At 44.7% G+C, this 24930-nt stretch overlaps 1 protein-coding gene across 10 annotated transcripts in view; it reads right to left on the reverse strand.

Moving 5' to 3' along the window:
- RPS6KC1 (ribosomal protein S6 kinase C1) overlaps window positions 1–24930 on the reverse strand; it is a 153189-nt gene that overhangs the window by 65848 nt on the left and 62411 nt on the right. For 9 of the 10 annotated variants that reach the window (XM_037496710.2, XM_037496714.2, XM_037496707.2 and 6 more), the window contains 2 exons: window positions 19166–19281; window positions 12530–12622 (listed from right to left, as the gene is read on the reverse strand). In XM_037496710.2, the coding sequence (XP_037352607.1) occupies window positions 12530–12622; window positions 19166–19281 (209 nt within the window). The remainder of the gene's footprint in view (window positions 1–12529; window positions 12623–19165; window positions 19282–24930) is intronic. The other variant, XM_037496713.2, reaches the window with a different exon arrangement.

Raw genomic sequence — 24930 nt, forward strand, 5'->3', positions numbered from 1 at the left:
TGTACAAGCCACACCCCTGGGAATTCTCACAACCAGAAGAAAATGGCATCCAAATAACAGAATCCAGAGAAAATGTACCAGCCCAGTTGTGTGAGGAAGACAGCTGGCCTCAACACGGTTTCAGGTAAGATTCTACTTAAGTATAGTTTATTTTATTTTATTTTTAAGATTTATTTATTTATTTATTTATTTAGACACGAACTGGGTACAGTCAGAAGTGTGGGAGGGTGAGAGAATTCACCAGAGCCAGAGTGGGGAACAGAACAGGCAGACTGACGAAATACACTGCTGAAGGGAGCAGCGAGCATGGCAGGAGAGGTCTGCGCGCCATGTGGGACCCTCACCCAGAGGCTGGGGATCGAACCTGTGATGCAGAGGCCGCGGGCAGCTTCGCAGCTGAGCGCTCAACCGCTGAGCCACGGGGGAGGCCCAGTATGGTTTTTTTTAAAAAACAGCCTTGCGTAACTTATTAGACAAGCCATCAGCGAAACCTGCCCAGCAGCTCTGCAGGAACTAGGGATGCCATTCTGAGAAAATCGCTGTGAACACAAACCGAGGTGCTAGACTAGGCCTTCGCATCCCCCAAGCCACACGATGCTAACCAAATGGCACTTCTATTGCTAAAACGTACTTTACTTTGTATTCTCTTAATACTCAAATGCATTCTCACTGCTGACCATCAATCCCACCTCCTCCCATGAGCTCTGGTAAAAATCCCACCACCAGAATACAGCACACTGGGCAACCCTCAGCACTGCCATCTCCCAGGCACACGGTCCCTGGCATCTGAAGCTAGCGGTGCATCCTGCTCTGGCCCAGCGACTCCAGAAGCAGAAGGTGCTGCCGAGCTGCAGCTCCTGAGCATCAGCACAGACAGGCCCTGACACCTTGACGCCTGTGTGGTGGCCTGGGGCTCACAAACGATTAGCTGATGAGTAGTGAAGTCGGGGGAGTCAACACCACAGGACACTCCTCCTAACCCCAGGCTAAAGGTGCTTTGTGTGTGATCCCCAGAGATCTCTTTTCAGTAAAGAAAAGCGGGAAAGGACTGTAAGATGTGAAGGGTATAGGAAACAATTCTTTGGATTCTTACCAGTGTTTCCTTTGTGTGAGGACTTACAGAGTGACCAAAGCATGCAAGAGGGCATCACCCTGTGGACCCACGGCAAAGTCAAAACCACCAACCCACCGCAGACACACTGAACCCTCGGAGACAGACCGGATGCTTCAGGCTTCCTTACAAGGCCAGCAACCCCTTCCAAGTCTACCAGGGCTGCCGGAGGAGAAGCGCAGACCCTCGTTCCTTTCCAGCTGATACATGAAACAACTGTCCAGACAACTTGCCCTACTGCAGCTAATCCAGTTACCTGTTTTAATTACAGGAAAACAGGAGGTGAGGCGGGGAGGGACCACACTAGGAAGAGCCACCACGCAAAACCAGGCTGGTAAATAACAACACCAAGAGAAGAAAACCAGTAATTTTAGATTTCTCTAAATGCCCAGACATTTGCAAAGGTTTTAGTATGCTAATTTTTTAATTAAACGATATTTCAGCAGCGAAAGCTCTTTCATATGCACTACTGACTCTTCATCAAACGTTCACTTCCCAACTTAACACCAGCCTAGCCGGTGGCGGCCTGAAGGTTTACCATCTGCTGCTGCCCTAAGTTGCTGCAGCCACCTTCAGAACATACGCATCAAAGCTCCAACATGAGAGACTGAAGAAACATGGCCCAAGTCAGCACGAGGGGGCCAGTAACGCCAGAGGCAGGCGGCAAGCAGGCAACCAGAAAACACAGGACCGGGGAATATCCGTCACCCCACAGAATGCTCACCCAAGGACATGGGGGGCTCTGGGGGCTGAACAAAAAAGAGGAGAAAGGCTACGTCTAATGGAATTTAAGTAAATGGGATGAGTTTTCAAAAAGTGGGGGGAGGCCTAGTCATTTTAAGTTACCTATAATTTTATTCAAAATAAGCACAGACTGAGGACAGTGAAATATTCAACTCAGTGTGTCCCAACTAGCTGTGAGGAGCAGAGATGTTTCTATGCAGTCATAAAGGAAGGTCTGCTCTCTGGATGCCATCGTGCTCACACCCAAATGTAACCCCAGGGGAAATACAAGTAGAGATGAGGTTTCACAAAAGTCCCAAATGCCCTGGCCACTCACTCACAAATGGCATTTATTTAAGGCAATAATCACATTTACCAGAACACCTCAGAGAAACCAAATACAGTGGTGTCTTCTAAAATACTCAAAGCAGAGGCTCTCATGCCCAACTGCGGAGCAGCTGCGACTCTGAGAAACCAGCATCCGGTTCTCTCTCCGCTAACACGGTCTCCTGCTTCATCTTTGCTGGGGCCTTTTGTTATGCACTAAGAAATCAACCTAGAAGGTATTTTTTTTTAATTACACAATCATCTTTTAATTCTTAGCCTAATAACGGCAACCGGCATTTAGTTTGCATTCATTCTAATCTTAATCCAGATTTGAAGTTCTTCAAAGCTTCCACAGAGAACTAGTTATGAATTAGCTTGAAACCCGGGCATCAGAATGCTTCATGCACCCTGAGGACAGTGGTAATGATGCCCACCTGTCCTGTCCCCTCCCCCACCCACCCTACTGCCCTCCCCCTAAACTGCATAAAACCTTCACCTGCTGAAGGCAACCACCTGTGGCTTCTGGGAGCCACAGGGCGCCATGTGCACAGGCTCCCCAAGAGCCCCGTTGATGCCTCCCTACATGTCTCACCCCAGTGATTTTTTTTTAAGGATCACAGTTTGTCACCATGATAGCTAAACACAGTGGCTATACCCAGAATGACTTTCTCTTCCAAGATATGTCGTGACTATATCATGAATCATACTAGAAAAAGGAAGTAAGCACATTTCTGTGGGCTCAAACAGATTTGCAAATACACATCATTTACACAAAATTCAAAGGCCAGTCATTCCCACATGGCTTCAATCCTCCAAGGGGTATCAGAAAATGACTGACAAAATGTTTTCTTTGACAGATTAACAGATTCAAAAGATGATTTAAGAAATGTTTTTCCATTTCCCTTCTAAAAGTTACCAGCCAAAACCCTGGGCTATTCATCTCTGGCAAATAACTAAATATAATCCTGCCCTAAAGCAATACAAAATACTGCTCTTCTCCACAGAATCATCCAGGGAGTAATCATTTCAACCATAAACGTGAGTCTATCATCTCTTCTCTCCCTATTAGCCAATGTCAAGGAATGTGAACCACTCAAGACATCTCCTCCCAGGAGGTGACGGTCACCACTTGGTGCATAATGAAGTTACCGCAGAAATGTCTGCTATACACACGTGTGAGCACAGTGAGTAAAGTTACCACAAAGAAACATCTGGCTATACACACGTGTGCACAGCAAGGAAAGTTATCACAGAAATGTCTGTTATACACACGTGTGTGAACGGTGAGTAAAGTCACCACAATACACACGTGTGCAGTGAGTGAAGTTACCACAGAAATGTCTTGTTACTCTGTGTGCATACATGTAGGAAAAGTCCCGCATGTTAATTCTCTGACTCCCAGGCTATGGCTATTACTTCATAAAATCTACTTCCAAAGGACATGGTGTCTTTGTAAGAAAACTGGGTATAAATATAGCAGAAGGCAGAATTAAAACACAAATTGAGTCTAAATAACTGCTGAAGAGCTAGGAAGAATCCACTCAGGAGGCTCTTCTCAATCCAAAGGCTTCATTTAAAAGCTAGATCCCAACACCTTTTGTCTTTCTCATTTTGATTGTCTGCTTTGTTTTATAAAAGCAGCTTGCCCAAGGCCATAAGTGATGATTCTAAAGAGAGGTTAAAACTCTGAAGTTGTGGGTTTATAGGCCCAAGTTCAGCTCCTGTCATTCAATTTCATAATAAAACCATTTATTGTATTTCTCTGGTTTGAATTCTCCAGTTCACTTGGGATAATAACTTGACACTTTAAAATTTAAATGAAAAGTAATTCAATTAAAAGTATAGTCTAGTGCAAATAACTTTAGAACCTTCTTGTTTGCATTTGCTAGAAAAGTCTGATCCTCCAGTGCTGATATAAACTGCATCCACTCATACCCTGGGCTTTCCTTCTGCTGAAGGGGCTCTATAAATATGCTCAACTCACAAGCCTGAAAACCGAAATGACCTGAAAAGGCAGCAAGTTATTACCCAGTGTTCAGAATCAGCGCAGTACGTACTCAGTCAGTGCTAACTCATTAATGACAATGGACACTGAGGCCACCTCTTCCAGGCAATCAATACGGTCCCAACCAAGCTGTCGATGTCAAAGGCAGTTGGATTCCAGTTCAGAGGAAAACATCTCAAGGGCAATAAAACTTTAAATGCCATTTTTTTAAATGTTTTTAATGAGTTATGTACATTTGTAGCAGATAGAATTCACCTTCGATATTGATTAAATTTTAACAATATTTTAATAGGAGCTAGAAATTCTCGTGTAAGAATATAAGTGCTCATGATGTCAGAAATCCCAAAATATCTCCCAGCACACATGAAACACAGGCACTGCACTTACTCTCAACATGAGGCTGTCCTGACGCTGCAGCGTGCAGAGCGGGAAGCAGTGGGGCAGCGGCCTGGGGTTTCAGCTCAAAACCCCCTCCTGCCCTGGGCCTGCGGATGGACGTTCTGAGCTGCAGACTCAGAGTATTTAAAATCTTACAACACATGTATTGTCCCTTTCTGGTCCCTTTAAAATTGTCCAAGCATTCATGGAAGCCCCACTCCCTCCCCTCCCAGACAGCACAGCATCTACTGGCGCTGTCAGAGACCAAGACTGAGGCAACATCTGCCCCAGGGCAGTCAGCAACAAATCCACACAGATGAAACTCATTCAAACAAAAATGCACTTCACATGGAGCTTAGTCCAAAGTCTGAAGCTGAGGACGGGCGACACAGCGGAAGGGTCACTTTCTGCCATGGCTGGGAGGACAGACCGAGCATAGACAGCAGGGAGGAAAAGCGGAAACTAAGCCCCACTCTCTGCATCAGGGACACTCTTCTCAGGCCCTAAGTCCTACTCACCAGCCCCCACCCCACACCTCAGCATTCCCTCAGGAGCCCCGGCCTGTGAGGTCCCCTGGCACCCAGGCACTTCCTCCACCCAAGCAATTCCACACTGTCTGCTGGCTACCGGTGTATTATTTCCCAAGGGATTATAAACTCAGAGCACATAGAGACTAAGTGTGTTATTTATCATTAGATCTCTGGCTGTGAGGACCACACTGGACACACAGCAGGAGCGCGACATCTGCTGAATGAAGGAATGAGAAAGCAGAAAAGGAGAAGACGTGCAGGTAAGTAGCGAGGAGGTGGGTCAATCAGAATGAACCACCTCTTCCCTCCTTCTGTGGGGTAATGTGAGTGGGGAGGTATCAATCATTCAGCCACTTTTAACAGCACACACGCACACACACGCATGCACACGGATTCTCTGCTGTTTACAAGTAACGGCCAGTAGTGCAAGATTATGCAAGACGCGCTCACTAAGCCGGAGTCTGACAACTGGGAGAGACATAACTGAGCACAGGAAGCAGACCAGCTCTGCCACTGAATGTCCATGAAACCCACGCCAAATAAATTTTTTAAAAAGGAAAAAAAATGCTCGCTCATGTGAGGCATGTGAAATATTGGTGGCGGGGAAATAGCAGAAACTATGCACAGGAAGGATGAGGGCGATGACAGGTGAGCTCGAGGGTTAAAGAACACCCGTGGCCACCCGAGGCAACGGCAGTGGTAAGCAGGAGAGGGCCATGAACAGCGAGAAGCGGAGTGCGGATGAAGGTCACTCCAGGCAGCACAGCACTTGTGAAGCTAGGGAGCAGGGCTGAGAACAGCATCACCCAGGCCACAGGCCCAGCACCACCACAGCCCCAAGGGGGAGATATGAGTCTCTTCCCCAAGGAAACAAACTGGCCTAAGACACCAAACACCCAGACACTGACATTTATTAGGTCCCCCAACAAAACATCTGGGTAGTCATCCAAATCGAAGGCCCCGAACACAGAGTGCCACAAGCACACCAGAGCCTGCACCCTGCACAGCAGTGCGAGAGAGATGCAGGCAGATAGGCAGAGGCAACGCCCGGGGAGGGGAGAGGAGAAGAAAAGTTGCCCCACAGGAGTCAGCAGCGCGATGCAACCCAAAAGACTGAGGAGGGAACCCTGAGCACCAGAGTGGAGGGTGAAGGGCCGGGTAAGCCAAATAAAATTTGGGAGGAATAAACAAACAAAAAATTTCGCCACTTGGAAAGACAACAAACTCTCATATCTTGAAACGACTGAAAGTCGGTCAGTGGGAAGGTGGCATAGTGGGAGTATCTCGGAAGAAGAAAGGGTCGAACTATCTCAAACCATAAATACAATGACTGGGTTGGGAGTGCTGCTGTCACACATGCTCCTCACAGCCCACGCATGCCTGGCTCTCCTGCAAGGCCATGGAGGAGGCCTGCATCCTACACATCGTCAGGCCCAGCTCCTATACGAGGCCACATCCAAAATAATAAAATGCCCTGAAGTGGAACAGTCGCCACCAGGATGCTGCAGGTGGACCACAGACGCGTCAGGCCTGGGTCACTGGACCTCCCAGTTCTTTCTAACCCAGATGGTATCCAGCCCTTGCCCTAGCAAAGCATATGGGACTCATCCCTTTACTTCAAAATTATTCAGGCTGTCCAGTTATAAAACTGCCCATACAAATCTGTCCCTAGAGATGTTAGAGAATCACACTTCAAATGCTGAAAAAAAAAAATGGAGCTCTCTGGAACAATAACACTATTAATCCAATATATTAACATTAATATATAGTTTTGTTAAGTCTTGTAAATCACTATATATACCAATTATAACTAGTTTGTACAGTAATAATTAGTACGCATAATACACTTAGTTATAGTTAAGATGTGTTTAAAGAAAGAAGAGAGAGAGCCTCCCTGGTGATGCAGGGGGTTGAGAGCAGTGCTGTGAAGCTGTCCACAGCCTCTGCAACACCGGTTCAATTCCCGGCCAGCCAGGGAGCTACCCACATGGCGCAGCAGACCTCTCCTGTCTTCCCACTGCTCCCTTCAGCAGTTTTCGATTCGTCTGTCTGTTCTGCTCCCCGCTCTGTCTCTGGTGAATTCTCTTATCCTCCCGCACTTCTAGCTTATACCCCAGTTCTTATATGCATAAATAAATAAATCTTTTAAAAAAAAAAAAAAACAGGAGAGAGAACAAGATACCAAAGTAAAGAACACTGTGAAACGACAAACTCCAGTGCATGTCAGACGTGAGTTATTTTGTAGAAAAACTGGGGTGCAGGCCAGGGGGTGAGAGGATTCACCAGCGACAGAGTAGAGAGCAGAACAAGCAGATCTACTGAAACACACTGCTGAGGGGAGCAGCAGGAGACAGGAGAGGTCTGTTGCGCTGTGTGGGTAGCTCCCTGGCCGGGAATCAAATTCAGGCCCCAGAGGTCACAGCACTGAGACTTAACTCCTAGGTTAAGTTAACTTAGTGGTTAAGTTAACCCCTAAGAGTTTTCTTTCTTTTCTCTTTTCCAATCTGTGTATCATGCTTCTTTTGAGAACTTCTAGTACAACGTTCAAAGGAGTGGTGGGAAGGGGCTTCCTTGCCTGTTCCTGATGTTATAGGGGAAGCTTAGGTTTTTTTGCCACAAAGATGATACTAGCTATAATTGTTTTGTAGGACTTTATCAAACTGAGGAGGTTCCTCTCCAGTCCTACTTTATTGAGTGTTTTTATCATCAGTGCATGCTGAATTATGTCAAATGCTTTCTCAGAATTGATTGTGATCACATGACTTTTCTTCCTTTGGCTATTGATATGCTGGCTTAATTGACTAACAAAGGCTGAGCTGGTCTTGCACAGCTGGGACAAACCTCTCTTGGTCACAGTATATAAGTCTTTTTATACATCAGAGGATTCAGTTTGCTATTATTTTGATGAGAGTTTTTGCGTTATGTTCAAGAAAGAAATTAATTTATCTTTTAATTTATCTTTTTTCTTGTAACTTTTTTTTTTTTTTTTGGTGTTGAGAGCATGATAGAAATGAGTTAGAAAGTATTTCCTGCTTCTATCTTAACAAACAGATTACAAAGAGTTGATATAATTTCTTCCATGAATTAACCATGTAGAATGACCCACAGGCCCATGTGTGGGTGAAAGAAAATCTTTCCTGTCACCAAAGATAAGTTCTACCCAGCGTCTGGCCTCTAGCTCCAACACCTCCACCGACAAGCCCTCAGCCTTCACATCATTTGACCAGAAACAAGCTGTGAAGGAACTCAGACCACCTTTATCAGTTCAAATTATGGAAAAATATTTCCAGTCATAAGCCCAAATTTTGAAGACCTACAGGCATGAGGTTCTAGCTGTAACCAAGGGGACGCTATGAGCAAGTATTACCCCTCTGTACTTCTCTCCCAGGAAGTCCAGAGAGAGATTTTGTCTACATTGAAAAGATTTGCCTACATTGTTATCCTGGCATAATTCTGGCATATTTACCCTCAAAATCTGAATAAATCACTACATAGTGAGTATCCAGGACAGACCTCAAAAATATGAAAACTGCACATTTCTATCAAGTTAAAAGCCTTCATTTTTCGGTTTTGATGAGTCTGAGAGCCTTCACCAGCCTCATCATTCCTGCTTTTTAGCATGAGTCCTGTGCTTCCTTTTTTTTTTTTTTTTAAGATTTATTTATTTATACAAGCACTGGGTACAGTCAGAAGCGCAGGAGGGTGAGAGAATTCACCAGAGCCAGAGAGGGGAACAGAACAGGCAGACTGATGAAATACACTGCTGAGGGGAGCTGCGGGTGTGGCAGGAGAGGTCTGTAGGCCATGTGGGACCCTCGCCGGCGGCCGGGGATCAAACCAGTGCTGTAGAGGCTGCAGGCAGCTTCGCAGCTCAGCGCTCAAATCGCTGCACCACCAGGGGAGGCCAGAGTCCTGTGCTTCTTAATTGTTATATGTGTCAGTGAAGGACTCTGTAACCTCAAAGAGCAGAAAGTCACTTATTTCCCTTCAAATCCTAGGCTTAGACACCACCATGAAGCACTGTCCCCTGGTGTAGGGTCAGGAATGGACACAGTGCAGGTTTTCTATGATCCAGCAGACCGGGTAAAGGAGGAGACAGAGCCCTCAGAGGTTTTTTTGCAGGTCTTTTAAAATTGGGATTTACCAGGTACACGGCAGGCGGGGGTGCTGGGGGGGTGCTGGCAGGCCTCCCAGCCCCCAGCAAGTCTTCACTCTATCTGGGCTCTCCGGCATTCTCTGCTTCTCTCTTGGCTTCTGCTACTTCTTTCTCGGCTTCTCTTTTGGCTTCTGCTGCTGCTGGCATCCCCATGACGCTGCCCTTAAAAGTCCAGTCTCTCAGCCCAGATGTACCCACTCCAGGTGCCCGCCATCAGGCATGCATTCAGGACCACAGGGTTCCCTCATCTATCCTAATGGCGGGAGGGCAGAAAAGCCTGATACCTTTTTCCTTACATTACACCTGGATAAGACTCCACTGAGGGGCTGGCTCCATGGTACTGGTGGCAGCGTCACCTTACACCAGCAGGTGTCACTCTAGAGATGATATATTCAACATATTTTCTGAGTGTCAGGCATTATTCCGGGTACTGAGAACAGTGGTGGGCAAGAAAGGCATGCTTTTGCGCTCAGAAAGCTTGCAGTCTGGATATTAATAAGTCTGCTTTATTTGCTTTCTATACAATAAAGTTTGTAAAATCCCATTCCTGGGGGAAATTAATATTAAGTTAATAGATAAAACACTCAAACTAAACTTATACAGAACAAGTACTGCAATAAAACATACAATCAAGATAGAGCCTCAATTAATGCATCTTCATATTGTCTGCCCTTTTAAATGCAATTTTTACAAACTTCAAGCTTCTAAAAATTCAAATTTTAGGTATTCCTAAGTACCATGGAAAAGAATTTGTCTTTAAAAAAAATTTCATTTAAAAAAAAATCCACCTATTCGTGTTTTCACAAAGTAGGCACTATGTCATAAATTTTAAGATTTGCAGGGCCTCCCCCGGTGGCGCAGGCGGTTGAGCGCTGTGCTGTGAAGCTGTCCGCAGCCTCTGTAGCGCCGGTTTGATCCCAGGCCGGCAGGCAAGGGTCCCACGTGGCGTAGCAGACCTCTTCTGCCGCACCCGGTGCTCCCCTCAGCAGTGTACTTCGTCAGTCTGCCTGTTCTGTTCCCCTACTTTGGCTCTGGTGAATCCTCTCAACCTCCCACGCTTCTGACTATACCCAGTGCTTATATAAATAAATAAATAAATCTTTAAAAAAAATTAAGATTTGCAGAGCTTATAAATTCCCAAATATACTTAGCAATCTCTACTTAGAAAAAATTAAAATGTCACCTTCTAAACACCAAACACACTTTCCCAGGTTAAAAAAGTGAAAACAGTAATGAATTATGCCTCAGCACAGAACTGAGAAATTCTCCCACTATCGAAAGTCCTTGTTGGGATAAACCTATGAGACTCATTGCTATTACCAGGATTTCAAGGTGACTTACCCATAATTAGAGCATAGCAATGAAAGGTCACACTTTGTCAAAAGTAACAGATCTGAGAGAGAGCGGAGGCACAGTAAACCACAAAAAGTGTATCTGCCTGCACAGAAATCCAAGAGCCTGGGAACTATTCTTATTTTGCTTCTATTTACACTCAAATGAAAATTCTCCCAAACTGCAAAGCTAGGAAAACATGGTTACGAGAATATTTTAGGCTCCAACATCCAACTGACTGAAATACTTCAAGTTCAAATTTCAGCCATGGGAATAAAAATTTAGTAAGATTCAGACAGCTGTACATAATATCAAATTCACAGCTCCCTTTGAAATTCCTCAAACTAGTAGTTACTGCTGGGGTAAGAGGGGTGATCTCCCTATACCTTTCCAGGTGGAATAATCAAATTAACATGAGACAAATTTGTGGCGGAAAAAAACAACAAATTTAATTACAATACGTACAGAGAATCTGCATACATGTTAGGGTTCAATTTTTTTTGAGTTTATTTATTCTAGCATAGAACTGGGGTACAGGCCAGAGGTGTGGGGAGTGAGAGGATGCACCAGAAATAGAATGGGGAGCAGAACAGACAGATCTACTGAAATCCACTGCTGAGGGGAGCAGCAGGGAGACAGGAGAGGTCTGCTGCGCCATGTAAGTCAGCTCCCTGGCTGGGGATCAAACTCAGGCTCAAGAGGTGCTAATGCTGAGACTTAACCAATAGGCCACCAGGGAGGCCCACTTGTTAGGGTTCTAAAAACAGTGAGGCCAAAGGGGGTATACACCCTCAGCTAAGGAATGGGCCAGGATGGGGACCGGGGCCTCACGGAGATAGGAGATGCATGTGTCGGTTTCTGATAATAACTCTAAATCTGGGTTAGGCCCCCAATTTTCATTCTTTTAAGTAGTTAAGGTATTGGTAAGAGTTTCTATGAGCATGTAAGGCCTCAACTCATTTCAGCTGGAAATAATCCACCTGCCAAAGTGATAGCTCTGGGGGAGCCTCTCTTTGCTGTCTAAATAGGCTGATATACACCGTGTGTTAGTCAATTTTAGGATGGAATCATCTTTTAGAACAGCCATACTCTGTGAACATTAAGTTATAAAAAAAAAAAAAAAAACACTAAGGTGAAGCTTCCTCAATTGGTTACTGGTTAATAAAAAAAGGTGTAAAATAACTTATGCCTTAAAATTAAAGAAGGCTTTTACTTTGAATGATTAACTGGTATTTGATAAAAATGGATTCAAAACAGTTTGTTATGTGTGGTTTTAAAATTACACTTGGCCCAGTAAAATAAATGTTCGGCACACCTAAGATGTCATCAATTGGAGGGACTTGATGGAAGGCTTCTGTTATCCAGTAGTTTTACTCCGCGCGTGCATGGGTGTGTGCGTGTGTGTGTTGCACAAAGCATTACTTCTGGAGTCACAAACATCTAAATTCCAATGCTAGCCTAACTAAACAAGCTAAGTGATTTCTGGGCAAATGACTTCACCTATCCTGAACATTGCTTTCTGACCAAAACACACAGCAGGTCTGGAAGGACTCTGGAAGGTGCTGGATATAAAATGCCAACCACAGGGTGCCCAGCACACGCCACTCTTGGTGAGCACCATTTCTCTTTCTGACCACCAGACTGACAGCACCAGCTAATCCTGAGACCCAAGCTCCATGCACATGACCCAACACAAAGTACATCTTCACTGCCAACACAAGTCCCTTCCCGGCTGAATGCCAACAAATGTGCATCTTCTCCTTTAGCTCGAATATATTTTGCATGACCTTACATGAATTGCTTAGATAAAAGCTTTTTCTCTTCTGCTTTTGTTATTATAAAGTACAGATGCATTTGAGTCATTTTCTCCTTTTGTTTCATATCCTTAAGATCCAAAGCTTCAAAGACATAATGTCAGCATGCAGTCGATTGATGCCTGAACTCTTGAAGAGATACTGAAGAATTACCTTGTCGATCACCCCAAGGACTCTGAAGGCCTTCAGCTCCTCGGCAGGGCTCCTTAGGATCCAAGGGGGCCTTGAACTTAGTGGTCCTGGGGGCTAATGGAAGATATCAAAGATCATACATCAATCAGGGAGGCACTTGAAGGAAGACTGCCTGCTGAAGCAAGTGCCAGGCCAAAGGAAACTAAATTTATCATAAATCAGAGAATGGAAAGATGAAAGGAGGAGTTCCTGTTTGTTAGGTAAAAGTCAAAAAAAAAAAATTAAAAAATAAAGAAAATCAAAAAGGTGAGAAAAAAGTTACAAGTAAATAAATTCTAACATTGAAAACACAATTTTTAAAAAGAAAAATTAATGAGGTGATATTTCTAAAGCAATAATTCAATTCATAACTGTACAGCTATAATGAAGCTTTGTAATAAACTAGTAACAGCCAATAATCAATCACACCCTTATAGTCCAGATGGCTCAAGCATCACTTAGAAGAAAGGACTAGAAAAAATGCAAAAATAGATAAACTTTGGGTAGAGGAACATAAGTCATTTTTCTCTTATCATGAAACTACAGTTTCTTAATGTGACTTCATAAATATATGCTCTGCTATTTTAAGAGGTGGGTAAATTGAAGAAAAACTACCAATAATGGTGAAAAATGTAAAAAGTCCATCATCATATAACTCATAGCTATTAGAACTGAGGCTATTTAAGCCTAGAAAAGAGATGATTTACAGGAGAAAATTTTGTTTTCAAGTATTTGACCTTCTGTGATGTCAAAAGTTAAGTGTGTTAGCTTCAAAAACACCCACAACAGAAACCAATGAATATAGAGGTATTTCAGCTCCACACATAATGAGTGAATAACCCTAACTAGTCACTCCCTGTGGGTCTCTGTTCTTCCCATCCGTCAAGCAGGACTCTAAAGTCCCCAAAACCATTTACAACCAGAAAGCAAACTATACTAATCGTTATGTTAAAATGCTGAAGCTACAGAGAATGACAGCAGAGAGAAAATCTCATTCTACCCTCACAGCAGGCTGACAACTGTCACAACATGGACAACACATGGGAACAAGCAGGAAAGGAAGATCCTGGTTGATCAAACATCAGGATCCAACTAGACAGGAAGTGCCCTGAAAACAGGAAAGGTGTCTTATTTGTTCCATACTCATAGTGTCTAGCAGGTTAGTGGGTGGAGAGAGTGAGAGTGGAAAAGGAAGCAGAAGAGAGGAGGGGGCAGGAAGAGGCTACTGCATCCATAAATCAGCCACAACTGGGAACTCCATCCCTAGTGAAATTTCCTAAAAGCAGCAACTTACAAAAAGTCATGACTATAAGCCCCACTGAACAGGTAAACACAGGCAAGTTCAGAATGTTTGAGTTTCTGTGGTCAGACCAATGGGAAGATGCTGGACTTGACCCCAGCCTCAGCCTAGTGCTCAGTCTTCCTATCACACAACACCCTGACCACCAACAGTTCCCACCCCTGCTCCATTATCAAAGAAATGAAGAACTGCTGTGATCTGGGTAACAGGAGTGTTGAACTGAAGGGATGGGGGATGGCGGTAGTTTTTAAAATAATAGTCTATCCCTTATGTTGATCTTTGGAAATATGGCCAAATGCCTCTGGTACCCTTATGTTCGGCTTACACCTCCTATTTCCAGGTGTCTTTGGAGCTTTCCATTTCCAAAGAAAGTCACTGGCTCACTTTAACAACCTCAAGAGCAAAGACAGCGAACTACAAAACCCCTCTGCACCTCTCAGTAAGTAACTTCTGCTTGCCCTCCATGCACATGATAATGGAGCAGGATGTAAACCCTAAGAGCACAGTCCCCAGCTTCCAGATGCTCACCATTTGAGGAGATAACCTTACATGAAATTTAAATACCCACACAACTTTATGTTTTAAATATAAGATATACAGGTCCTAATTAATGTAAGACAAATGGTGGTCTCAAAAAGAAGTGATTTTAAGTGCTGTGTAGAAATTAGGTTAGGAAATGGGTCTCACACAGGAGTTAAGGGAAATGGCCTGGGGAGGGACCATGTTCAAACTGGAGAAGGGAGGAAAAGGGGGTGACATCCAAAGGTGGGTGGGCTTCCACCAGCCTCAAATGCCAGAGAGAAGTCTGGGCTGTGATTCCCGGCATCTAGACAACAAGCTTTTGCCCAAGAAACAACCCAATGAAAATGGTGACTTAATAAGGTTACTTTTGCAAAGACAGGGATGGTGAAATTGTAATGGGGGAAAACCAAAGGCAAAGTGATCATTAAAGTTCTCTTTCTACTGTAACCATCTATAAAAGTTTCAGATCAGAGAACTGAACAAAGAAAGATCATGAAACAAAATCATCAATAAAAAAAATCCTGTATCTCTTATACAGTGTTTAAAACTGGGTAGAATCCCTATAGATCTATTCCTTTTTTCAGGTGGCAAAAAGAAACATAAATCCACAGAATTTTAAGAACAGAAAGAGACAGAGATCAAGTCCAACATTCTCTTTTTGTATTTTTTTTTTCAGATGAGAAAACTGAGAAGCAGGAAGGCTAAGCGATTTGTATTAGGTAACAGAGAAGAGGGGGTAAAATCTTACTTAAAAACTAATGCAACATCTCTGGGGAAATGTATTTTAAGGAAACACTCGGATTTCCTTAATGACAAACTTACTTGGTTACTAGCTGCAGCTGCCACCTGAAGAAGCAAGGGGGAAGGCAGTCACCTCCACCACACCACGTGCAGGCCCAGAGTGGCCAGAGGCGAACACAGTCCAGGACCTGAAGGTCTGCGGGAGTGCGCAGGCCCAGGGCAAACCTTCCGTGGAGTGCACACTCGGCCTCCAGGCCTGTCCCGAGCTCCACACCGCTCCGGAGGACGACAGGGGACTAGTGAGATCTCCTGACACCTCTGGCTCGGTGATGCTCACCGTGTCAGGCTTTCTCTGCAAGCTCAGTCTGTCTCACCTGAGTTTCGGCACCAAGCTCAGCACCCACCACAGCGCACACGCACACCACCTAGCTCAAACGCACTTCGGTCCCAGCCTGCTCGCGAGCTCAGGGAGTTAAGACTGCGTTTCCAAGAAGCTCCCAGTCCACCACCAACCACAGCAGGAGTGGGGTTACTGCTCCTCCTTACGACCCCCGGAGCCTCAGCACTGGGGGGACGACAAGCTCTCCGAGCCCTGCCAGCGAATTGCCCTCGGGTGTCTGCGCTTCACCTCAGCCGCAGCTTTCAGCTCTGTCCAGACTTCCGCTGGCATCCTCTTCCCCCTTGACACCAGACGCCAGGCCTCTCCCAGGCTGCACTGGGCACGACTCTTCACCACAGCCCCATTACCGACTCAGAACACCCCCACCGCGCCCTCAGTTAGCCAATGTCACACTAAGGATGACACAATACTTTCTGTAAAAGTATTTTAAAACATTCTATAGGGCCTCCCCTGTGGCACGGCGGCTGAGCGATGGCTTGCGAAGATGCCCGCTGCCTCTGCAGCGCCGATTCGATCCCCGGCCACCGGGCAAGGGTCCCACATGGCAAGCAGACATCTCCTGCTGCCCGCTGCTCCCCTCAACAGTATATTTCGTCACTCTGCCTGTTCTGCTCTCTGCTCTGGCTCTGGTGAATCCTCTCACCCTCCCGCGCTTCTGACTGTGCTTGTATAAATAAATAAATAAATCTTTTAAAAAAAATTCTATAAAAGAACTGAGAAATGCCATAATTCTAACCAAAAAAATGCACAATGCAAAAAGATTTTCAATATTGCGATAGCAATTTTACTCAAAATGCACAAATATTGAGGAGAAGCCTATTTTCATTCACATCTTAATTGCACAATATTCATACTTTAGAAACCACACAATCTTTCATGTCCTAAACTGAGACCACTGAATGTCTTTCTAAATTCCACTGATCTTGCATTATAATATCTAAAGCTAAAAATAGCAAAAGGCTATCTATTCTCATTCTTTTTAAGGGAAATACCCTTTTTAAATCAAAGTCATCCACAATTAAAAAGGAAAAAATAAATAAAAACCTGCCTCCTTCAGTTAAGACTTCATCTCTACTTCAAACAACACTCATTTTCTTTTTTTCTGAAACCTCCTCCTTAAATTTTCTTGCCTTTTAGTAATGAATAAAGAAAAACAGAGTAAGGGGATGTCTTTGCTCTTTTCTGTCCTTTTGTGAAAAGGTGTAACTGGTCAATGACTGGGAAACTCAGTACTTTAATAGTCACCGTAAGTCTCATAAACAAATTCAATTAAAACAAAAGCTTAACCCATCACAGAAAATTTGGGTGGCAGGACCCAGACTCAGACTGCACCACATGGAAAACAGAAACCACAGAAACATGTAAAGCCAGAAAGGATGCCTTAATTTTCTCAGCCAGGCTAGAAAGGGGGGCTTACACATGGATTCAAGAGAGAAACAGCAGCAGGTCTGCACAGAATTCAAGAGCTAGCCTTAGAAATCACGTGTGCCAACCCTTCTCCTATGTGGTTGGAACAGATGCCCAAAGACAGCTGAAGTGAAATACTGGACCTGCCAGACTAATCAAGAACTTCTAGAAGACATTTTAGTTAAATTACAGATAAGAAAACAATTAGGCAGGCTGCCAGTATAAATAAAGGCCAGGTTTAATAGAATAAAAGACAAAGGTGAAAATAAAAGACAAGTGCTTATCATAAGAAAAACCTTGCTCTAGCAAACACCTCCAACCTCCTGAACAGAGACCTGGAAAGCACTAGCACAGCAGACCCAGTTCACTGGGTCCTCAAACCCTCTGACACAAGCGCCCACCATGCTACGTGGCTCTCGCTCTTCTACTTTTATTTCAGTTACGCATATAGTTTGAGTCCTCAATTAGGCTGGATGGTCTGCAAAAGCAGAGACCAATCATCATCTCTGGTGTGACTCCAAAGAGAGCTGGTGTGGTGCTATGTACAGAGTATGCGCAGATATCCAGTGTGTATGATCCAATATGGTCAGCTTTCATATATTCTAGTTTTTATTTTATTTTCATTAGAAGGGAAATTCTGACTATATACCTCACAGTTCCTTTCTCCAAGTCAGAAGCTCTACTAGAGGTTGTATGTGTGTATTTGCCAAAAAGGCCACATGCTCCAGAGAACTGACTGGAGAAGCATATACAGGGAGTTGGAATGGATAAGGATAAGCAGACGGCTGACAGGTAACATTAGTGGAAAGAATGGAATGTTGGTTATTTGGCCTCCCTATACTTTTTAGAATATCTATACACATGATGGATTTAGTGAAACAAGTTCCCAGGGGCCCATCCTATGTAACAGTTTAATCAATGTCCCCCAAAATGGAGTTGAGAGCCATCAGGAGCATGCACAGGGAGGGTGCTGACCCTATGGGAAGTGTGTAGTATATTCCAGAGCACCTTTAGATAAACATCCCACTGAAAAAAAGATAAAATTCAACAGTGAAATGTTAAGGGAAATAACTGTATTTAAACAACAGAAAACAGGAAAAGATTAGCAAACAGAATACAGAAAGAAGAGGTCCGCTAACTCACGATCTGAAAACTGATTTTTGAAAGGCCACAGAAAATGAAAGGAACTTAAAAAATCAGCAACAAAAAGCTTACATGTGCCAATGAATCAAAATCAGATTGTTTTTAAATTTAAAAAAAATTGACATACATTTTCAAAACATAGAAATCATAAAAATGTAGAAAGCATAGAAAGCTGTGTATGAGGGAGAGATGATAACAGGAACTCTGTTATCAGCGTGGCTGACAACTGGCTAGTCGTCGTATCGAGGGAGGCACTGGATGTGTCTGTGTCCACACATGAGAACTGTCCTTAAACTCGTTTAATCTTAGAACAGCCCAGCAGAAGTTACTATCTCCCTCATTCCTCAGAGGCAGACACTGAGCTGAGTAGTAATATTAAGTATCTTCCCAGCCTTGTCCAGCCTTGCCCAGCCTTCTATGCTTTCAAGCAGCAAAGTTGGGAAAAGGACAAGCTTTCCAGTTCTTAGATCAATTAAGAATATAAATACTTGACCCCACCCCTGGAGGACAGGATTCTTACATCACCTCAGAAAAACTTGGTTTGACATAAAGGGAAAAAAAAAAAAAAACACAATTGAAAGTTCCCTCCAAAACCTTGCTAAGTCCAGAAACAGAATGTAAAACGATAAAAACCACACTTTCCTGTTTTTAGCTGTCACCTGCCTTTTTCTTTCACCTGCGCTTTAGAAGAGAGTAGAGGTCTCCTCAACTAACCTCCACCGCCTGGAGCATTAACCCTTTACAATTTAAGGGGACCTACACCACTTACTTGCAGGACTGATGCTTGAAATAATTTTAGCATGAACCAAGAGAAAGGGAGCAGAACAGAACCAGGATCATGTAACCTTAAAAAATAGAGCTATCTTGACAGCCCAAATTACTGTCATTCTACAACAGAAGGCCAGAAGTGTAAGGAACCAAGGGCTGAAACAGAGAAGGCAAGTTTCATGCTACTCCACTGGTGACCATCTGCCGTAATGGCTTTCTTTCCACCAGTGACTCTTAACAAATTTGAGAATTTGGGTCTCTAGATTTTTACCAAACATAGAAGTCAGGTCGAGAGTCAAGAGAGCAAAAATGGCTACAGAGATGGAACCAGACGCACCTGCGCTGAGGCGTCCAGGCAAGGCTTCCCGCGCAGGCCCGACAGACTCTCTGCCCGCATGAGGTACTCAGCCGTTCTCCTCTTGACGGCTTCTCGCCGGGTGGGGCTCGACTCTCCTAAGAGGAAAGGACAACATCTGGACACATGAAAATAAACTTTCTTTGACCCCCATAACTTCCTCCTGCCCACTCTACCACTTGTTCCCATTTCCTGAAGAGATATTCAAAACTGGAACAGATACCAAAGTTGTTCACCTCATTTACCCAAATTCTGAAATTCTCTCATTTAAATCTGAATAGAAACTTGCTATAGGTAGAGCCAGCAAGGCACAGAGCAGGTTCTCGATGATCCAAGCAGACGGTAAAGGAGAGTCCTGGAGCCCTTGGTGGCTTCTCAGGCTTTTATTGAACTTTTTACACCATTTGCAGTGCAGCACCCAGGCACACAGCAGGCCAGGGGACCGGGAGGGCTGGCAGAAGTCCCAGCCCCCAGCGAATCTTCACCCTTTCTGGGTCCCCTGGCATTCTTTTCTCTGCTTCTCTGCTGCTGTTTCTGTTGCCGTTGCTCTTGCTGGCATCCCCATGACACTGCCTTTATAGGCCCAGCCTCTCAGCCCAGGTGTGCCCACTTACACACACCCTCGCCCTACTCCAGGTGCTGCCATCAGTCACGCATGCAAGCCCACAGGTGTCCATCATTAATACTAATGGCAAGAGGTTGGAAAATCCTGACAATTTTCATTTACCCTACACTGCATTTTGTATTTATATCTCAGTAAATAGTATAGTCCTAGTGTATATTTAAAAATATTGATCACACAGGAGGAGTCCCCAATGTAAGAAATGTAAGAAATGGCGCAGAAAGCTCTGGAAACAACACCAGCGAGGGCACAGTAGCGTCCAGCCCAATAGGATGAGACGCAGCCGCCGTTTACAGGGGCTGTGATGGGCTGGCAAAGCCCTGCCAGCTGGATAGGAAAGTTAGGCTCGCTACTCTGGACTCACCGACTTTTGTCAACTGCACGCTTTTTTGATTAGCAACAAACCAGCAAGCACATTACAACCGAAAGCAAGAACGTTCTCGAAAGCCATGAAATAGACGATCACATGCCAGTGCACAAGTCACACATCCTGTCTGCCCCCGGTTCCCCTAGGGGTTTGAGGTGGCCTCCAAGAATGCTGCCCACAGAGTGGCAGCCTTGCTCTCCAGAGTGGGTGGCCTTGGCTTTAGCCCTTCACATACTTGATACAAAGGATGTCATCTCATAAAGGCTCTGTAACAGGGTGGTCCCCAGGAAAGGGGGAGGTTCCAGGTTCCCTGCCCTACCCAAGGGAGGGTGGAGCTACAGAGAAGAGAAGATGCTGCAGGAGGGACCGAGGAAGAAAGGAAACAGGATGGAGAGCTAGAAGGAGACCTGGACGAGGCACATGTAGCCGAGAGACACATGAAGAAAGTGCACTTGCCTTCAGGCCATGGACTGGGTGACAGAGATGTGGATGAGAGGCCAGTGGGGAGGATCACAATGGCAGCTTTCACCTTGATTTTGATTTTGGTCTTTTGCTCCCAGACTTGTCTGGTTGTTTCTGACCCTTTTCTGTGGGTCCCCACTGGAAGGTGCTTTAGACTTGTGGCAGGCTTTGGGGCCTTGCTCTGGGCCAAGCCTGCTTGGGTGGACTTTTACCCACGAGGGGATGGGTAACTTTGGGTGCTTGATTTAGAAACTATATTCTTTGCCTTTCCTGTATTGTTTACTAATTGTATTAAAGTTCCTTTTCATTAAAGTCATGTTTTGTGTTGATGCGGTGGATGGCAGAAACTACTTAGAGCAGGCAGGTTTGCGGGGTCTGGGGAGCCCCTCTCCCTGCCCTGTAACAGCTCAATGGCTGAAGTCAAAGGCTCGAAAGCCTCTGAGCACCGAGATGGCTCAGCTCCTTCCATAGCTGGAGCTCTGTGCCACGCGCAGCTGCTCAGCTCACCGGTGCTCCACACTCCCCCTCTGAGTGACGTTCAAGCCATGCCACAGCATGGACGCTGCCCTGGTCCACACCCACAAACCCCGGGTTCTGGCTCAGCCGCGCACTGGTCATGTGGCCAGTAAGCCAACCCCGCTTCCGGACATCCTCCTCACACCTCAGGTGACCCAGTCACATAGGGGGTGCCTCGCTTTCCTTCTTGGTTTTTCCCTCAAAACCAAACCCTACCCGCAGTGCTGCTGGCTTGCTGAATGCAATGAAGTGAGTGACAGTCAGGCAGACGTGCTCCGCCAAAGGCCACAGGGAACCACCTTGGATGGTCTGTCCAGCATCACTCTACTCCACCGCTTTGACAACAGCTGGAACAAGAGGCAGGGTCCACCAGCACCCTCAGCCCCTCCAGTGCATAAAAACCCAACTGGGGAGAAGGGACCCAACAGAGAGAATCAGAAATGTTTAATTTTTGTTCTTAATCTGTCTGGATAAAATCTGTGAAAATATATTTTGAAAACAAAATGTGCCACATCAGTAAGAAACATAAAAAAGAGAAAGGACAGGTGATTGGGTACCTGCTGGGGGCGGGGGGTGAGGGGTGGAGGGGGCAGGGGGGGCGGAAGGGAGGGAAGGAGTGGGGAGTCACATGTCGCCAGCGGGCCTGAGGTCATGCAGATGCAATGTGCCCCGTACAGACCTGGCCACCGGCCTCTCAGAAAAACCCCAACAAAGCTGGGGGTGTGCTTTTGCTGAATAACTTGCCTGCATAGCTTTACCATTACTATCCCACCCCTTCTCTCCTTGACTGGAGAAGACTGGCGAACCCTGGAGAACATTGGAGAAGATTGCTTGCTGACTGAGGAACAACCTGTATTTGTTAACACTGCAACGCCTCAAATTTAATTAAGTATCTCTGCGCTTCCTGTCCTTGATTTACTTCATTTCTAAACCCAAGGTTTTTGTTCTTACTGTCTGGATTAAATTTGTGAAAATATATTTTGCAGACAAAATGTGCCTCATCAGTAAGGTAACAGTCGCTATTCTATACCCCACTGGCCCTGCAGTTCTGAGTTGACTGCTGATGGCCCCTAACAGCATTTCCCATTATCATACCCACATCGGGTTTTGCCTTTCAAGCCCTAATTTAAATCCTCATCAACAAGTTTTGGTGCAGCTTAGGCTCAACTCTTAATAAACCTGTGATAATTTAGATTTTCAATTCAGTGCGATTAAGTTTTAATAAAACTTCAAAATGTGTTCTATCCTAAAAAATGAACTTGCCTCCCAAAATAATTTGAAATTCAAAATGCGAAGATCATGAAACAGTTAATTACAGCTGGAGTTAAAATCATATTTTGTAAGCAAATGATGGTTTTTAAACTTTCGGTACTTCTGCCCCTTTCCAGTCTCCATAGTAACAGAGCAACAAGAACCGAAGCCAGCCGTTGAAATGGACTCCTGCTGATGATAGTGGTTCCGCTTCCATGGAAACAACAATGAAGTGATGGAAATTCTGGAAATCTTTTTAATTGTAACCTTAAATATCCATACTATGGCTCCTGCCTTATCAGGCCCTTAAAAGTAGGTCACAACCATGGCTGATCGATAATAGTAACCATGGATGAAAACCACCTTTTGCAGATTTTTGCTGCTGGACACTTACTGAGATTTGTGAGTACTAGAAAGAAATCATCTACAGGCTTCTGGAATATTCTAACTGATCAAATTATTGACACTTTAAAATATTTTAATCAATTAAAATCTATTTAAGCAACTCTAACCTTCTTAACTTCTCCATCTTCACTTAAAGCATACACACTGTCCATAATGGCCCTTTTTCAAGGAGACCTAGGTTATAGGGATTCAATCTTAAAACCCCTATCAGGTCACGTAGCTAGGTAACAGATCAGGCATACACTTGATGTTTTTAAAAATAAACACATGCTACATTCTAAAGATAATACCTTCGGTCAGTTTCTCCACATTTCTCTAAATTGTTTAGATAGATAGAGCAAGAATTTCCACTGGGCTCTGGACTCAAACTGCTCCAATTATTTACAAACCCTTACATCAACATCTGGGGTACCTTTACAGTCAACATCTTTTTTATGTCAACATCTGTAACATCAACCTGCATCTTACCAAGAGGTAAAGAGGCCTGCGTCTCCTGCACGCCCCAGAGCACCAGCGTGACTTCAGTGGCTGAACAGTCTGAAAGAAGTCAGTTACAGACAGCAGACTCATGACGCTCTGATCTACCCAAGAGCCCATAAGCACATGTCACCTCCTCACATCACATTCTATTTACAAGACTTACATATCTTCCTTTTTTATTGAGGAAATTAAGGCTCAGACATATGAAGTGACTTTGTCAATTACAAGTTAATAGAAGAGACTAAGTCCATACCAGGTCTGGGCCATTTTAAGAGGAAGAATGAAGGGCAGCCTCTAAGTCATGGATGAGCCTCAGCCAATTCAATGGTAGAAAGTGGAGCCTTCCAAACTCCACTGGAGTGGGGGGAGGTGGTGAGAAAGAGTTGCTTGGGCTGGCCTCTGCTCAGCAGGTGCAATGTGGGGTAGGAGAGACAAAACCTGGCCACATGCCCATGTGTAAATACTTTCTCCCTCCCTCCCGGAGAAAATAAATTCTGTTACTGTTGTTTCTCCTCAGGTGTCTGCATCTGTGTTTGGGTCATGTTCTACAGCCTCCACGTCTACTCAGTTTCAACATCACACTTCAGGGGACTTGCATTTCTGCCATGTTTCCTTTCAACATTTTTATTTAAATATAACTGGATTTGAATTAGATTATTTTATTGTCACTGAGAACAACAACAACAAAAAAAAACCAGAGCACAGGACAAGTGGTGGGAACAAAGATGAAGAAAAAATAAAAACAAGTTGAGGCAGACCTATCTGATCACACCATGGGGGAGAACAAGGGAGGAGGAGCCAGAAGAAGGCAGCTGACAGGCTCACAGGGAAATCAGAGCACAGGAGTGGGGACTTTCTGAGACACTGCGCTCTCCAGCACCCTGTTACCCATGAGTTTCTCTGGAAAACAAAAGCCTTTACTCATTCACCCATTATAAAAACAACAGACATTTTTACTCATGGAACTAATGGAAATCAGTTTCAAAACCCAGAATAAAGACTAATTCTTCCAGTTTGTTATTCTGCCCCAGTCATTAAAAACTCATTCAACAAAAGTAAGCAACAATGGGGGCCTCCCTATTGGCACAGGCAATTGAGCAGCGCAGTGCTGTGAATTTGTCTGCAGCCTCTGCAGTGCTGGTTTGATCCCACCGGCCGCGAAGCAACCCACATGGCGCAGCAGACCTCTCCCGTCTCGCCCACTGCTCCCCTCAGCAGTGTATTTCATCAGTCTGCCTGTTCTGTTCCCCATTCTGTCTCTGATGAATGCTCTCACCCTCCCACACATCTGGCCTGTACCTCTGTTCTTGTATAAATTAATAAATCTTAAGGAAAAAAGAAAAGCAAGCAACAATGGAAGGAAACCTGGTTGTGTTTCCCTTCTTGAATTTCATGGGAAATTTTAAGGGATTTTTAAGATACTCGATTTTCGCCATTTACACAGATTTTAACCCCCGCATGGCTCCCTTAGTCTCTTTCGTAATCATGTCTCTGGTCTCCGACCCCACACACGCTCTCCAGTGAGCTCTACCCCAGCACACTCGTGGTCAAGCCTGGCTGGTCTCCACTGAGGTGTGTCACGTTAAAAAGAAAATCAAATCAACCTGGGCTTGCTGGGATGAGCGTTTGTTGGTTTTTGTTTTT

This window comes from Talpa occidentalis, unplaced genomic scaffold (genome assembly GCF_014898055.3).
Source record: "Talpa occidentalis isolate TD23 unplaced genomic scaffold, MPIMG_talOcc4v2.1 talOcc4.8, whole genome shotgun sequence".
Lineage (NCBI taxonomy): Eukaryota > Metazoa > Chordata > Mammalia > Eulipotyphla > Talpidae > Talpa > Talpa occidentalis.